This window comes from Gossypium raimondii, chromosome 4, assembly GCF_025698545.1.
Source record: "Gossypium raimondii isolate GPD5lz chromosome 4, ASM2569854v1, whole genome shotgun sequence".
NCBI classification, from domain to species: domain Eukaryota; kingdom Viridiplantae; phylum Streptophyta; class Magnoliopsida; order Malvales; family Malvaceae; genus Gossypium; species Gossypium raimondii.
The window spans coordinates 8733845-8749559 of NC_068568.1; the positions used below are offsets into that span (position 1 = coordinate 8733845).

Sequence of the window (15715 nt, forward strand, 5' to 3'; positions counted from 1 at the left end):
TGAGTTGGATGCAAACACCACAATGGGACATTATTTCCTTAAAATATAACAAAAAGTATGTGCATATTAATTGTTAATCGATTTAAGATTTATTTATTTTACTTATAAACTATTCATTTCTCAATATAAAATAAAATGACCATTAAAAATGCGAAATTAATAAAAATAGATTAATCTGGTTTAAATTAATGTGTTTATTAGTCTTAATTCACAGAGATTTACTGAAGGATTGATGTCCTGGTTAATGTATTATTATTTTAGCCCTATAAATACTGGAACCTAGCTAAGCTTTGTCCCGAATAAAAGAGAGCTCTCTCTCTCTCTCCCCCAACCCACACTTGCCAAAAGCTATTCAGTTTCATCGCTTTGTTTTTGTTTTTGTGTTTTTTCTTTTTTATCCTTTGCTGGCAGCAGTAGATTGGGAGAGAGGAAAAAAGAGTGAGTTTTTCTTTTAGATGGACACGTCTACAGTTCATCTAGCGATGGCGGCTCTGGTCGGAGCTTCGTTGGTGGCAGTGTCGGCGTATTATATGCATAGGAAAACCTTAAATCAGTTGCTGGAGTTTGCCAAGACGGTGGAGAGGGAAAGGGAGGACATTTCCGAGGGAGAAGAGTCGCCACAGCCGCAGCACTCCAAGAAACGGCGCGGCCAACACTTCCGCTGGAAGGGGAACGGATACTACCGCCGCGGTTCGGCGTCTTTGCCGGATGTTACTGTGATATCCGGCGGATTTGATGGAGAAGAGAAACGCAATGGTCCTGTCAATGTCGATGGGATTCCTCCCGGTTTGCCCAGGCTCCATACTCTGCCTGAAGGTAAACTTAGGATTTTGAACTCAAGAGCTTTTGGTTTTATGAGTTATTTAAATAAATATAAAGTGTAAAAGTAAATAGCCTTTTGCGTTGACAAAATAAAGTTTTGCACATTGCAGAATTAAACAGCTCGAGAACTTGTTTTCTTTGTGTATTTCCATCTTTTTTTACTTTTTGATAAGACACCCTGAAAATTATCACTGATTTTTGTTACCTTCAACGAAGGAAAAAGGGGAAATAGATTTACAACTAAACATGAAAAGAAAAGACTCCAATTTGAAACTTACTTTAGTGCTTTTTTGTACGGAAGTACTTAAATGAAGAATCAATCTTGTTTTCTAGAGCATCTGAATCCAAATTTTGCTGACCTTCAAGCATGAAAACATGAAAAAAAGCAACTGAGCCCCCCTTTTTTTTCCCATTTATGATCATTGGCTGTGGGTTACTTTCACTTTAGGGCTTGGAAAGAAAATTTATTGTTTTGAGCTATATAACATGCATACTTCATATCTATAAAAATAATCTTTTTGCTGTATGGAACTCTAGCTAAGAGATCTGGAAGTCTTATCCGACCCACTTCTCCAAAGTCCCCTAGTGCAAGTGCCTTTGAGAGTATAGAAGGGTCGGACGATGAAGATAATATCACCGACAGTTCTAAGTTAGACATTACATATCTGCATACTAATGGAAATGCCGTGAGTAAACTTTCTTCCCTCTTCCTGCAGAAGTTTCTTCTGCTACGTACTCATAGCTTGTTGGGAGTTTTATCAAAACTATTTACTTAAATATCTCACATGTGTAGGGCCCAAATTTGCCTGATCACATCAATGCTAATGGAGAGGCAATGCAGATAGCTGCTTCTAGTATGATTCGGTCCCATAGTATAGCCGGTGACCTCCATGGTGTTCAACCTGATCCTATTGCAGCTGATATTCTAAGGAAAGAGCCAGAGCAAGAAACTTTTGCACGACTTAAAATTTCCCCTTCTGGTATTGACTCTTTGTGATATGTGTGACTATAGGCTTCTAAGTAATAGGTTTGCATCATAATGTTTATTATTGCTTCTTACAGCCCTTTCACCATTACTTGTATTCTAATGCTTAAATCATGTGTGCATTTAAAGTTCTCAACGTGTTAATTATTTAGCAGTTTATTTAACTAAAAATTCTAACATTCAAAGTAGACCTAAAATCTATTCCTGCATGATTTTTTAAGACATGCTTAGCATTGTTTTAGAAAATATAAGTTAAATGGATTTTTAGTGTTTGTCAAATAGCCTAAGATAGTGTATATGTTTATTCCCCTGTTTGAAAGATTGCAAAGTCCTATCTTTAAGTTTAAGGTTTATGATGTCAGGTTTTATAAGTACAATTTGCCAATCTGTTTTTTGTTATTTGTTGTATTCTTCTACCAGAGGTACCATTGCCGGATGAAGTTGAGGTCTATGTAGTTCTGCAAGAATGCCTGGAAATGCGGAAAAGATATGTATTCAAGGAGGCAGTTGCTCCTTGGGAAAAAGAAGTTATATCAGACCCAAGCACACCAAAACCTAATCCAGATCCCTTTTTTTATGCTCCTGAAGGAAACTCTGATGTAAATTTACCTCAAGTCCCTTGCATTTTTCATCATTCTTCCTTAGGGTTGTAAATATGCCTACCCTTTTTTGCAGCATTATTTTGAGATGCAAGATGGAGTAATACATGTCTATGACAATAAAGATAGTAAGTATTGAGAGGCCTTATGCTGAAGCTTTCTTTCTTGTGATATGATCTGAACTGCTATGCTTAATCATTTATTTTCATTCTTTTCCATTTCAGCTAGAAGGGAGCTCTTTCCTGTAGCTGATGCGACAACCTTTTTCACTGACTTGCACCACATACTTCGCGTTATAGCGGCAGGCAATATCAGAACTTTGTGTTTTCACCGGCTAAATCTTCTAGAACAAGTGAATGCTTCAACCTGCTTATGAAGTGCGTGCTAATTTTGTAACTTCTTATATTTGATCATTAAAATACTTTTTCATTTTGAGTTCATTCAGAAATTCAATCTTCATTTGATGCTAAATGCGGATAGAGAATTTCTGGCTCAGAAAAGTGCACCACATAGGGACTTCTATAACGTAAGGAAAGTTGATACACATGTGCATCATTCAGCGTGCATGAACCAGAAACACCTTTTGAGGTTTATCAAGTCGAAGTTGAGGAAAGAACCGGATGAGGTAACTTTTATTCTTGTTGATTCCCTCTGGTGTGTTTTTACAGGGGACCTTAAAATTGCTATTGACCTATTAAACCTGAGTGCTTTTCAAGTTAAAGCATGTACACATGATTTCGCCATTGTTCATTGCTAGGGGGTTTCGGTGCTATGTAAATGTATCTTTAAGTGTTCTCCTCTTTTTGCAAATTGTGATCCTTTTTCTTATTTTCATTCTCTAATGTGGAAGTTGCAGTCAAGCTCATTTGTTTGGTTTGATCAATCATAACAACACATATGTGATGTAGGAATAGCCTGATTGCTTTTCTGCAAAAGCTGTGGAAGTGGTGCATGTGAAAAGACTCTTTTTTCCCCAAAAGTTGTTCACTAGGTTCTTCTTTGTTCAGGTTGTAATATTTCGAGATGGGACATATTTGACCTTGAAAGAAGTTTTTGAGAGCTTAGATTTAACTGGGTAATAATCTTTTTCTACCTATATATATATATATATATATATATATATGCTAAAAAAAAGGAAGGGAGAGATTATGCCACTAATTATAATTCATTTTTGCTTTTGTTTGAGCAGGTATGATTTAAATGTGGACCTTCTTGATGTTCATGCTGACAAAAGTACCTTTCATCGGTTTGATAAATTTAACCTCAAGTATAATCCTTGCGGTCAAAGTAGGCTCAGGGAGATTTTCCTCAAGCAGGACAATCTTATCCAAGGTATATCCTTTATATTTTCTTAATTTTGGGGACAAGGGAGTATTGTGCCAAGACCAGATTGAAATAAGCAATTAATTTATATTAATTTTCTATGGCAAATGTTTGTTTGATCTTTAAAATATAATATGATTTGGATATGGTGCTGAATCTAATATGTTTCTGCCCTTCCAATCTTTATTTGAAAGAACAATCAATTTCTCTTATTCATATTTACGCATTGTTGTACGTTATAAGGTGGTGTTCTGATTCTTTTGCTATAAACATGATTCCATGTCTTTGTATTTTTTATTGATTTATTGCTCTGAAAGAATCTTTTCTTCCTGGTGATGTTTAATGTGAAATTACAGTTTGACTATTGTATCTCTGTAGGTCGATTCCTTGGTGAGTTGACAAAGGAAGTGTTTTCTGATCTTGCTGCAAGCAAATATCAAGTATTTCCTTATTCCCCACAAATACATTTTATCCCTGAGATTAGATTCTGCTCTGGCTCCTTGGACCTGGAGACAGAACTTTGAGCACTTGAGTAAAATGGTCATATGGTGGATGATTCTTCTATAAATTTGCTTTAAATGTTTAACTTAATTTTATGAGGAGCCATATGTAATCAATGAGCCAAATTATGGATTGCTAATGTTTTCTTTTAATAATATGCATGAGGATGCTCCCTCTCTTTTTATGCACCCAACCATGTTCTCTGGGTTTTACTTTGTTTTGATGTTCAATTTGATTGTTGCAGATGGCTGAATACAGAATATCAATATATGGTAGGAAGCAAAGTGAGTGGGACCAACTGGCTAGTTGGATTGTTAACAATGATTTGTACAGTGAGAATGTTGTTTGGTTAATTCAGGTGCGAATAATCTCATTGAAATCTCAGTACCTAGTCACTAACCACTTTTCTGTTATATCTTGTGAACCTTTCTAAAGTATGACAGTGACCACACAGAAAAAACTATTGAATTTTGGCTAGGCAATGTGACATTTCTTCTATTTTTTGTTTCAGATCCCTCGACTCTACAATGTTTACAAAGAGATGGGGATTGTTACTTCATTTCAGAACATTCTTGACAACATTTTTATACCTCTGTTTGAGGTTACTGTGGATCCAGATTCACATCCTCAGTTACATGTTTTCTTGAAGCAGGTCTTGTATCTTTTATTCTTTAACCATTTATTTTGGCAATAGTTTGGTGTGGATTGCATTGTGCCTTTGTTTCCATTGTTCGTCATGGCAACTGCTGCTTGTTGGCAATTCAGGTTGTAGGGCTGGATTTGGTAGATGATGAGAGTAAGCCTGAAAGACGCCCCACCAAACACATGCCAACACCAGATCAATGGACTAATGTATTTAATCCTGCATTCTCCTACTATGCGTATTATTGCTACGCAAACCTCTATACCTTAAACAAGGTATGTATTATATAAGTGGACCTGGTTTTAATCTTTACTAGATTTGAAGACCTTTATTGTCTTTTATATTTCCAAATTACCTGTGCCAAGTTAAAGAAATGACTTTCGAGAATAGTTGGTTAAAAATAACTTTTTTTCTAAATCATCTTCAATATTGGCTTTCTTCTTTAAATCCACAATAGATTCATCCACGTTGGCATACCATTTGGTATAAAATGCTGAACTATGTGGCACGATTTTTGCAGCTTCGTGAATCCAAGGGCATGACAACCATCAAATTCCGACCACATTCTGGGGAGGTACTCATGAAATTTATATGCTACCTTCATGAATATTTTATTTTGTTTTATTTTATTTTTTTGTGTCCCTCATATTTATTGTATTTTCAGGCTGGTGATATTGACCACCTTGCTGCAACATTTCTAACTGCTCATAATATTGCACATGGAATCAATTTAAGGAAATCTCCTGTACTACAGTATCTTTATTATTTGGCACAGGTAAGAAGAAAAGGAAACTTAAAAATATTTGAGTTAATCCATAGGAAGGGAATTTCTAACCGTTGTCATGGATTGGCATATTGGTACCAGATTGGCTTGGCTATGTCTCCTCTGAGCAACAATTCCTTGTTTCTGGACTATCATCGGAATCCTTTTCCAATGTTTTTCCTACGTGGTCTGAATGTTTCCTTGTCTACGGATGATCCACTTCAAATACACTTAACAAAGGAACCTTTGGTGGAAGAATATAGCATAGCTGCTTCTGTAATCTCTTCGCTCTCTCTCTAGGCAACTATGTCTGTACTTTATCTAATGTTAAAGTAAATTAAAGCCTTTGAACTGCAGGTGTGGAAGCTGAGTGCATGTGATTTATGTGAGATTGCCCGTAATTCAGTCTACCAGTCTGGTTTTTCACATGCTTTGAAGGTACATGCTCTTATTCGGAGACTACTGAGCTGATTCCTTCTTGAAATGATGGATTTATTAAAATTAGTTGTATTTTATTTATTTTTTTCAGTCACACTGGATTGGAAAGGAGTATTACAAGAGAGGGCCTAATGGAAATGAGATACAGAGGACAAATGTACCTCATATCCGGCTGGAATTTCGTGACAGGGTAAATAGTGTTTTTCCTGGTCATGCATTAAAGCCTAAAGGGACTTCAGTAACCTTAATACACCGCATTTACTGGTTTACTACTTTTAAATCAATCATGGTATCTGGGAGTAATTAAATTAAGCAAATTCGACATATATACTATAATTTATTGCAGATCTGGAGAGAGGAGATGCAGCTGGTGTACCTGGGTAAGGCCATTATCCCTGAAGAAGTGGAGAAGTAATGTGCAACCATACTGCACAAAATTCCATTGTTTAACACTACACATCACATATACTGAGGAGGTAGCCATCTGATTCTCTTCTGGTCCTGTTCTCTGTAGATTTCTAGTTTATTAATAGACAATTGGATTTATTTGAATAATAATATGAGGGATTATGTTGGGCAATGGCATTTATTTATTGCAACGGTAGGAGGCGGCAAAGAAGAGAAGCTGGCCTTTGGACCTGAATCCTGCATGAAAGAAGGGATATGACGATCAACATGGGAAGCTGATGGATGGTATTTACAAGGCCACTGGTTGGGCAAAGCAAAAGCAAAAGCAAAGCTTAGCTTGTAGGTGGTGGTGGTGGAGGGAAACATCTGCAAAGATGACAAACACAGGAGGAAGCATAATTCTCAAACAAGACCATTTCAGATGACAATCAAAGATGATATCTTCTATTGTTAGGTAGGTTAAAGCTATCATAGAATACTACTACTTACTGTTATATATAGTTACTACGATAATATATATTTATTTATCAAGGTAGGAAGTCTGCTCTCTTCTCTTGTCTTCTCATGCATTATCAATTTTGACCAGACTTCTAATTTCAATGTTATTCGAAAATAATAATTTATAAAATTAATATAACTTTGGAAGCCACTATTTTAAGTTCGGTTAACCAAACTGAACTAGGATTCAGTTGATTGATTATGTTTTATTTACTTCACGATTTACATCCAAATCATCATATTAATATTGTCTCAATAAAATGTAGCAGCCGACATTTTCTGAGTCAAAATTTTTAAACTTTAACCTCAGTATTTAAATATTTAATAAATTAAATTTTATTAGAAAACATTTTTTTTTTCGATAAAGGAATTAAGCTTTGTTAAAAGATAAAATACTGTTCGAAGCATAGTGCGTCCTTGCATATCGCATAGAAGTAGGAGAATCAGGCAACAGAAAAAACTGAGCCATGAAACATCATTCTTCGAGGGAGGAATGGGATGTAAATAGCTCTTTAGTCTGGCCGAAGCATCAGCACATTTGTTGCCTTTTCAGAACACGATTTAAAAGTCATCTTGAGAAGGAATATCCCATATTCATCAATCAAGGATTTCAAAGTCATCTTAAGAAGGAAGGAAAATCCTATCTACATCAATCAAAGGTGACAATATAATATTAGTATCTCTATTAAAAAGCAATCGGCAGACTTGTTGCCTTCTCGAAACACATGCTTCAAGGACTTAAAAGTCATATTATGAAGAAGTATCTTGCATTCGTCAATCAAAAGTGAATATATAATATTAAAAACTTTATCATAAGGCAAATTGAATGAAGACAGTGGCATCCACTTCTATCATAAGATTAGCTACACGTTAAGATCTCTATCTATTCCAAGGTAGTCTCTAAGGGGCTCGAATTTTGCTTCAGCAGTAGTGGCTCTAGGAATATGACGATAAGATCCTATCATCCAATTCCCCTTATGGTTTCTTATGAGGACGCTCGCTCCCGCTTTGCTGGAGTTATCGAGTTTGAACTAGTCCACAAGAGGCGGTTTTTAGGTAACTGGAACAAAAGAAGGAGATTTCTTTGTCTGACGGCTAAGGAAAGGTCAAAGAATTCTCTCATTGCTGAAAGCACTCTATCAATAAACAATTTTTTAGGACATGTACTTTGAAAGATCATCGCGTTATGAATTTGCCATATCTCCCATTAATCAACAGCAAACAAAACATTTCAGGGAAACTTTTATACAAGAGTTTTGCAGACATATGATCTTCCTAGCTATTAGCATGGGTCGAGGAGATCTAGGTAGTAGTGTAAACACTAATCCGAAGTTAATTTATGACTTGGCAACTCTTAACAGGTATTATATCTCTTCCTGATCATTGGAATAAAGAGATCACAATTCCTCAATAAAGAGATTTCTATGTTGGAGGATAGATTTTGTTATGATAATTTTGAGCCCACATTTTCAAATGAAGAAATATATTTTGACGGGATCCACAATAAAAAAAAACATATTTAAAAACTACTCCATTTAAAGTTTTTATAATATTTTTTTTCAAAATTTTATCCATAATAAATGTTAAAGAATAAGAGTTAAAAGTTAAAAAATTTAATCATTAATGCTATGTGTCGAAACCGTTTTTTTTGAAAACTAAAATTTAGTTATCGACTTTTAAAAATAAAACTGGAGTCGCCACCGATCCTTTATTAAGGTGTGACCGGCCCACCTTAAAAATTATTTTGGTCTCATGAATTTTGAAAACAGGTTCGGAGTCGATTCACACGACGAGGAAGGGTTAGCACCCTCGTAACGCCCAAAATCGGTACCAAATTGACTATTTAATGTCTTAGTGTCGAAAGTTAAAAAAGATTTTAAAATAAGTTTGGATGATGAAATTTGCAAAAGGATAACCAATTGTTCAAGTCATGTAAAGAAATTGAGTCCCAATACGTTAGGGTACAATTCCTCATAATCCCCGAACTTTGGATATCTCTCTTATTTTATGAAAATCTTCATTTCGAGAAAGTAACATGCTACACCCAATACGTTAGGGTACAACAAATTAAGTTTCCAAAAATGATTTTTATGCATTTTGAATAAAAACTATTCTCGGTCATTTAGGATTGACGAAGAAAATCGGAACCCAATACGTTAGGGCTCAATTTCCCTCGAAAATCCCAAACTTCCAAAAATGCTTTTATTCAAAAAAAACCTTTAAATCAAGAAAATAACTTTGATGAAGGGTAAAAACTGAAATATATTTTCAAAAAGGGGTATATTAAAAAGGCAATGTCCAATATGATTCGAATACTCTGATTTAAATTACATGTACATGTATTTACAAAGTGTTAATGCATATACATTTACATGTATACAAAAACATAACCATAAAATATATGTAAAATCTACATGAAAATAAAAGTGTAAGCATAATATATTAGAAATTATAAAATATGGATATGTATATATGTGTACAATGATAATATAGATAAAAGAGTATATAAAATGTTTTAAAAGAACTCAAAAGGTACCACATAAAAATGTATATATATATCTATTATAAAAATGTATATTTTGAATTGTAAAGTATGGGAAACATGTGGATTTTAAAGTGCATGCATATCTATACGTATATATATTATAAAATATGGAAAACATAACAATACTATAAAATATAAATGTATATACATATATATAAACTATAAAAATGAATTAAAGATATAATAATAACAGAATATGTGTATGTATATGAATTCAAAAAATGTTTAAGAATATATATATATGATAGTATGTGACATTATGCATGTATATATATAAGTATAACAAGAATAATAAGTAATATAATAATAATGATTAATAATGGTAGTAATAATAATAATAATAAAATGTCAAATAACATAAAAGAAAGTGAAAAACGATTAAGGATCAAATAGAAAAATCAATAAAATATAAGGGCCGAACTAAGAAATCGAGAAAGGATCAATCTGAAATGCGCGCCACAACAGGAGGACCCAAAAGGAAATATTCCCATTGATCCCACGGCGCCGTTTCAACGCAATCTGAAATCCTGGTTGATGGACCAAATTGAAACAGGCGCGAAATTTTGTGGCGAAATTGCAAAGGCGCGGAATACAGCATTTAAAATCAAAATAAAGGAGGAAGGACCAGACCCGCAAATATCCCTTCTGACGTCACAACGCGCGGATCCTCCCCTCCGGGTCGGGTCACCGCGCGGGTCAGGCATGGGAAAACGGCGCCGTTTTGAAGTTTTTATAAAACAAAATTTTCCTTCTTTAAAAAACATTCAGAACTGAAAAGGAAAAAAAACTAAAAAAAAACTATTTTGGTGCTCTGCTAGGGTTTTATCCCTAGCATCCTCGCACCGCCGCCGCACTGCGTCCTTTCCCTCCACAATTTCACCGAGAACGGTGATCGGAAAGGTGGTACGACGGGCTTTTAATCGCCCCTGAGCCAATTCGCCGACAAGGGTAAGCCAATCCCTTTTCCTTTTATTATTTAAAAAAACAAATGAAATAATAATAAAACAAAAGTACGAAAAAATGGAACTCAATTTCACCTTGAATCAACAAAATCGATCCGTATTCTCGTAATTTTATTCTATTTCCTGCGTATTCTCTCGTGTTTTTCTTTCAATTTTCCCCTTTTACAGATTTTCAAAGGCTTTTATAGCCGAAAAGAAAAACTAAATCGCATCTATCTATTATTTTGTTGTTTTCTCTCGTTGGACTCTTTGAGTTCGTTTTGTTTGCAGTGTCGTCTTGTGACGGCAAGACGTTGAGAGGCCTGACCGAGGCGTGCGGCGCTTGGGACGTCTCTTTGAGGCTGCTAGGGCTTTGCGCTAAACATGAAGCTAGGGTTTGGGTGTTTTGGGGTTTGGTTTTAGTTGTTTGGGCTCAGGGTAGTTTTGGGCCGTGTAAAATGTAGGACTGTTTTTTAATTTTGCTTGGGCTTGGGTCGATTGGGCCCTATTACAGCTGCCCCTCTTTGCTCATTGTCGTGTAACGGGAATAGAGCAAAGACTACAAGGCCCAATTGTGCCCAGTCTTTTTTTTGAGCCTCAGCTTCTTTAATGCTTCCCTTCTTTAAAGAACCTCGTTCCTTCCTACTGCATCTTCAGAGGCACAGGAACTGGTGCTCCAATCTACTCCATGGTTTCAATGTACTCCACTGCAATGTCTGGGAGATAGGCTTCGTACGTTGTAGCTTCTCAAAAGAACAAAATCTGCTATCTTTAATCTGCTCCTACTGCAACTTCAGGGAGATAAGATTTGTAGCTTCAATTTGCTCTGCTACGACTTAAAGATAAGTCTGATGCGATCTGCTCTACTGCAACTTCAGAGAGATGAGATCTGTGGTCTTAATCCACTCCATTGCAATTTCAAGGAGATTGGATTGGTTACTTCAGTCTACTCCACTACAACTTCAGGGAGATAAGACTTGTATCTTCGATCTACTTCACCACCGGTATGGGAAGACAAGATCTGCTTTCTTTGATCTACTCCACCACCAGTATGGGGAGATAGAATTACTGGCTTCAATATACTCCACTGCAACTTCAGGGAGGTAAAATCTGCCATCTTCGATCTGCTCCACTACTGCTTAGGGAGGCAAGATCTGTAATCTTCAATTTGTTCAACTGCCATGTTGGGGAAACCAGATCCGCCGTCGTAGCTTAAATCTATTCCACCGCATCGTTAGGGAAATAAGATCTGCCGTTGTGGCTTCAATCTTCTCAATTGTAATATCAGGGAAACCAGATCTGCCGTCGTAGCTTCAATCTGTTCCACTGCACTGCTAAGTAAGATCTACCGTTGTGGCTTCAATCTTTTCAATTGTAATATCAGGGAAACCAGATCCGCCGTCGTAGCTTCAATCTGTTCCACTGCACTACTAAGTAAGATCTGCCGTTGTGGCTTCAATCCTTTACTTTTCAACCCGCTCCATTGTTACTCAGGGAGACAAGGCTTTATCATTTCACCGATCTGCTCTCTGTGGAACATGACCTGTATGACTCACTTTGTGAACCTAATTATGCCTAATGATTATGATGTCATGATCTAATGTATCAAATGTTCGTAACTAGACATGTATGAATGACACTTGAATGTTATGTCATGTAAAATGAATATTAAATGTTTGAAGTCATTATTGCTCATTAAGGCTTCCTTTGCGGCAACAACGCTTCATCAAAACTTCGAAATCTTAATCTTAACTCTTAACCCCTAGATATCTTCGACCTTTTAACCCGGTGAAGTCTAAACAATAGTCCTGCTTCAGGCTCCTGCATTATTTAGAAATTTCTAGAGTAATATGAAAAAACTTCCCTTGTGAAAGTTTTATTATTCCATTAATCGTTATTCTAATGCAACATGTTTGCGAGAGGATTACAACGATGAATGAAACAAAAATAATTTGGGAGCATAGCTCGCAATGGGTTGTCAATGATAGAGGAATTGTCTGGGGACATTTACATTAACAACAAATTCAATATAGAAACTATGAACATGTGCCCCAGATATCTCTGCTTGAATTTCTCCATACAGCTTTCGAAGACCCCTTTTGAATTCAACACATGTTTAGGAAATTCACAGTATTTTGTTGATGCCCCAAGATGTCGTCTATTCCTTTCTGCCGATTTAGGTACCACAAGACTACTACGTGACAATCAAAATTTGAGCCACCCTTTTCGGGTTTTCAACTCAAATCCCTTTTGGTCTCAAGGTGCCCTTTGCGGGTTTTCACCCAAGCCTCTCCATTTTTTTTTTTTGGAATCAAAGCGCCCTTTGCGGGTTTTCACCTTGGTTCCCTCCTTTCTTCAAGTAAAGTACCTCTTCACCGAATCTGAATTTACCGGATTAGGCAAGTTTTTCCCGTCCATTTCAGCTAGGATCAGGGCTCCTCCAGAAAAGGCCTTTTTTACAACATAAGGACCCTCCCAATTCGGCATCCATTTCCCCCTAAAATCCTTTTGTAGAGGAAGAATTTTTCTCAATACCAGGTCCCCCTCGTGCAATTCTCTGGGTCGGACTTTCTTGTTGTAGGCTCGCATCATTCTTTTCTGATACATCTGACCGTGCTGAATAGCCTTTAGCCTCTTTCCCTCTATCAAGTTTAATTGATCGTATCGAGATTGAACCCATTCCGCTTCATCCAAATGTAGCTCGGTCAAAACCCGGAGAGAAGGGATTTCAACTTCGATGGGCAAAACTGCCTCCATGCCATAAACTAAGGAGAAAGGCGTTGCCCCGGTGGAGGTCCTGATTGACGTTCGATAAGCAAGGAGGGCAAACGGTAACTTCTCATGCCAGTCCCTGGAAGTCTCAGTCATCTTCCCCACAATCTTCTTTATATCTTTATTGGCCGCTTCCACTGCACCATTCATTTTTGAGCGATACGGCGACGAATTGTGATGTTTGATCTTGAATTGACCACAGACTTCTGCTATGGAGCTGTTATTCAAGTTCAACGCATTGTCGGATATGATTCTTTCAGGCATTCCATACCGACATATGATTTCCCTTTTCAAGAACTTACTGACTGATGACTTTGTAACATTAGCATACGAAGCAGCTTCTACCCATTTGGTGAAGTAGTCAATAACCACGAATATGAAACGATGGCCATTTGAAGCCTTCGGCAATATTGGCCCGATAACATCCATACCCCACATGGAGAAAGGCCATGGAGAAGCCATGACATGAAGAGGTGAATGAGGTGCATGCATTTTATCACCATAGATTTGACATTTATGGCACTTCTTGGAATAATTGATGCAATCCCCTTTCATGGTAGACCAGTAGTACCCGAATCTCATAATCTACCTAGCCATTGTGGACCCGCTGGCATGCGTTCCGCAGATGCCCTCATGGACTTCTTCTAGAATTTTCTTTGCTTCTACGGCGTCCACACATCTTAGCAGTACCTGATCTTTTCCCCTCTTGTACAAGATCTCCCCATCTAAGACGTAATCAATGGCTAGTCTTCTTAAAGTTCTCTTTTCATTCTCCGTTGCCTGGCCAGGATACTCACGATTTTTTACATACCGTAGTATATCTTGATACCAAGGACTATCATCGATTTCCCCTTCTTCAATATTGTAACAATGAGCCGGGTCTTCATAGATACTCATTTGGATTGGTTTCATATCCCCATGTCTGTTCAGTTTGATCATGGAAGCTAAGATAGCTAGTGTATCAGCCATCTGGTTCTCATCTCGTGGGAGATAGCAAAAAGTGATGTCCTCAAACTCCTTAATCAATTCGAGGACCAACTTTCGATAACTGATTAATTTGAGATCTCTCGTTTCCCATTCACCCCTGAGCTGATATATCACCAATGCTGAATCTCCATAGACCTCTAGCACTTTGATTCCTCGCTCTATAGCTGCACGAATACCCATGACGCATGCTTCATATTCTGCCATGTTATTTGTACAATCAAAATCCAATTTGCAAGTGAAAGGATAATGATCACCATTTGGGGACACCAGGACTGCCCCAATTCCATTGGCTACAGCGTTCGAGGCTCCATCAAAGTTTAGCTTCCAACTGTGACCTTCTTGGGGACTTTCTTCAGTAACTGCTACACACATCAGGTCCTCATTTGGGAAATCAAAACTCAACGGCTCGTAGTCCTCTAGAGCTCTACTAGCTAGAAAGTCAGCAATTGCACTCCCTTTCACAGCCTTTTGGCTCACATAGACAATATCAAATTCAGACGAAGAAGATCGCCATCCGCCATTCTCCCATTCAAAGCAGTTGACTTCATCATATACTTTAACGGGTTTAACTTTGAGATCAGCCAAGTCGTATGGTATAACATGTACTGCCTTAATCTTCGGGTTGTCCAAATCAAAGCACAAAGATAATTTCTCAATAGCGAATACCTCATTTCACGGTCGGTGAATTTCTTCTTTGAGATAATATATCGCCTTTCTTTCCTCCCGTTTCATCATGTTGACCTAACACACACCCCATGGAATTGTCGAATACCGTTAGATACAATATCAGAGGCCTATCCGGGTTAGGTGGTGACAGCACTGGAGTATTGGACAAATACTGCTTCACCTTGTTAAAAGCTTCTTCGTATTCCTCATCCCAAGTACCAGGATTATATTTCTTCAGAAGACGAAATATAGGGTCACATTTCTCAGTCAGTTGTGAAATGAACCTAGCGATGTAATTCAGTCTTCCGAGGAAACCTCGAACTTCTTTCTGAGTGCGAGGTGGAGGTAAATCTCGTATTACCTTGACTTTGTCTGGGTCAATCTCGATTCCCTTTTCACTGACTATGAAGCCTAGCAACTTTCCTGACCTGGCCCCAAAAGTGCACTTCGCTGGATTAAGCTTGAGCTAGAACTTTCTCAATCTTAAGAATAACTTTCTCAAGACCCGCACATGTTCGCCCTCCGTTCTAGATTTCGCGATCATATCATCAACGTAAACCTCGATTTCCCTGTGCATCATGTCATGGAACAAGGCTACCATGGCTCTTTAGTATGTCGCTCCTGCATTCTTTAATCCAAACGGCATCACTTTATAGCAGAACGTCCCCCATAACGTGATGAATGTAGTCTTTCTCATGTCCTCAGGATGCATCTTTATCTGATTGTACCCCGAAAAACCATCCATGAAGGAAAATAATGAATAGCCTGCCGTATTGTCTACCAATGTATCGATGTGGGGTAATGGGAAGTTGTCTTTCGGGCTA

General features: G+C 37.3%; 3 protein-coding genes across 3 annotated transcripts; 1 reads left to right on the forward strand and 2 right to left on the reverse strand.

Moving 5' to 3' along the window:
- Positions 1–291: 291 nt before the first annotated feature.
- Positions 292–7131, forward strand: LOC105779933 (AMP deaminase). Its single transcript, XM_052629342.1, has 20 exons — positions 292–816; positions 1360–1508; positions 1616–1802; positions 2228–2406; positions 2483–2534; positions 2631–2758; positions 2852–3031; positions 3414–3481; positions 3596–3738; positions 4108–4169; positions 4475–4588; positions 4742–4882; positions 4996–5148; positions 5394–5447; positions 5538–5648; positions 5739–5912; positions 5994–6074; positions 6166–6264; positions 6421–6550; positions 6680–7131. The coding sequence occupies exons 1-19, from the start codon at positions 456–458 to the stop codon at positions 6487–6489; spliced, it is 2505 nt and encodes an 834-aa protein (XP_052485302.1). The 5' UTR covers positions 292–455; the 3' UTR covers positions 6490–6550; positions 6680–7131.
- LOC105779065 (uncharacterized) lies at positions 6642–13676 on the reverse strand. The gene is made up of 5 exons (XM_012602815.1): positions 13570–13676; positions 13002–13455; positions 12835–12917; positions 12478–12562; positions 6642–6848 (listed from the first exon to the last, which is right to left on the reverse strand). The coding sequence occupies exons 1-5, from the start codon at positions 13674–13676 to the stop codon at positions 6642–6644; spliced, it is 936 nt and encodes a 311-aa protein (XP_012458269.1).
- A 193-nt stretch (positions 13677–13869) lies between these two features.
- Positions 13870–15492, reverse strand: LOC128040410 (uncharacterized). Its single transcript, XM_052629157.1, has 5 exons — positions 15397–15492; positions 14998–15123; positions 14480–14840; positions 14050–14422; positions 13870–13963 (listed from the first exon to the last, which is right to left on the reverse strand). Exons 1-5 carry the CDS (start codon positions 15490–15492, stop codon positions 13870–13872), a joined length of 1050 nt encoding a protein of 349 aa, XP_052485117.1.
- Between the last annotated feature and the right edge of the window lie 223 nt (positions 15493–15715).

Coding starts and splice junctions, on each gene's coding strand:
- LOC105779933 (XM_052629342.1), top strand. CDS start 456: ATGGACACGTCTACAGTTCATCTAGCGATGGCGGCTCTGGTCGGAGCT. Junction 4,883..4,995: donor TACATGTTTTCTTGAAGCAG/GTCTTGTATCTT, acceptor TTGGCAATTCAG/GTTGTAGGGCTGGATTTGGT. Junction 6,265..6,420: donor GGCTGGAATTTCGTGACAGG/GTAAATAGTGTT, acceptor AATTTATTGCAG/ATCTGGAGAGAGGAGATGCA.
- LOC105779065 (XM_012602815.1), bottom strand. CDS start 13,676: ATGTGGGGTATGGATGTTATCGGGCCAATATTGCCGAAGGCTTCAAAT. Junction 12,918..13,001: donor AATTGCACGAGGGGGACCTG/GTATTGAGAAAA, acceptor GTTGTAAAAAAG/GCCTTTTCTGGAGGAGCCCT. Junction 6,849..12,477: donor ATATTGAATTTGTTGTTAAT/GTAAATGTCCCC, acceptor TCATCTTTGCAG/ATGTTTCCCTCCACCACCAC.
- LOC128040410 (XM_052629157.1), bottom strand. CDS start 15,492: ATGGTAGCCTTGTTCCATGACATGATGCACAGGGAAATCGAGGTTTAC. Junction 15,124..15,396: donor CGGAGGGCGAACATGTGCGG/GTCTTGAGAAAG, acceptor CGTCTTCTGAAG/AAATATAATCCTGGTACTTG. Junction 14,423..14,479: donor AGTCCTGGTGTCCCCAAATG/GTGATCATTATC, acceptor ATAACATGGCAG/AATATGAAGCATGCGTCATG.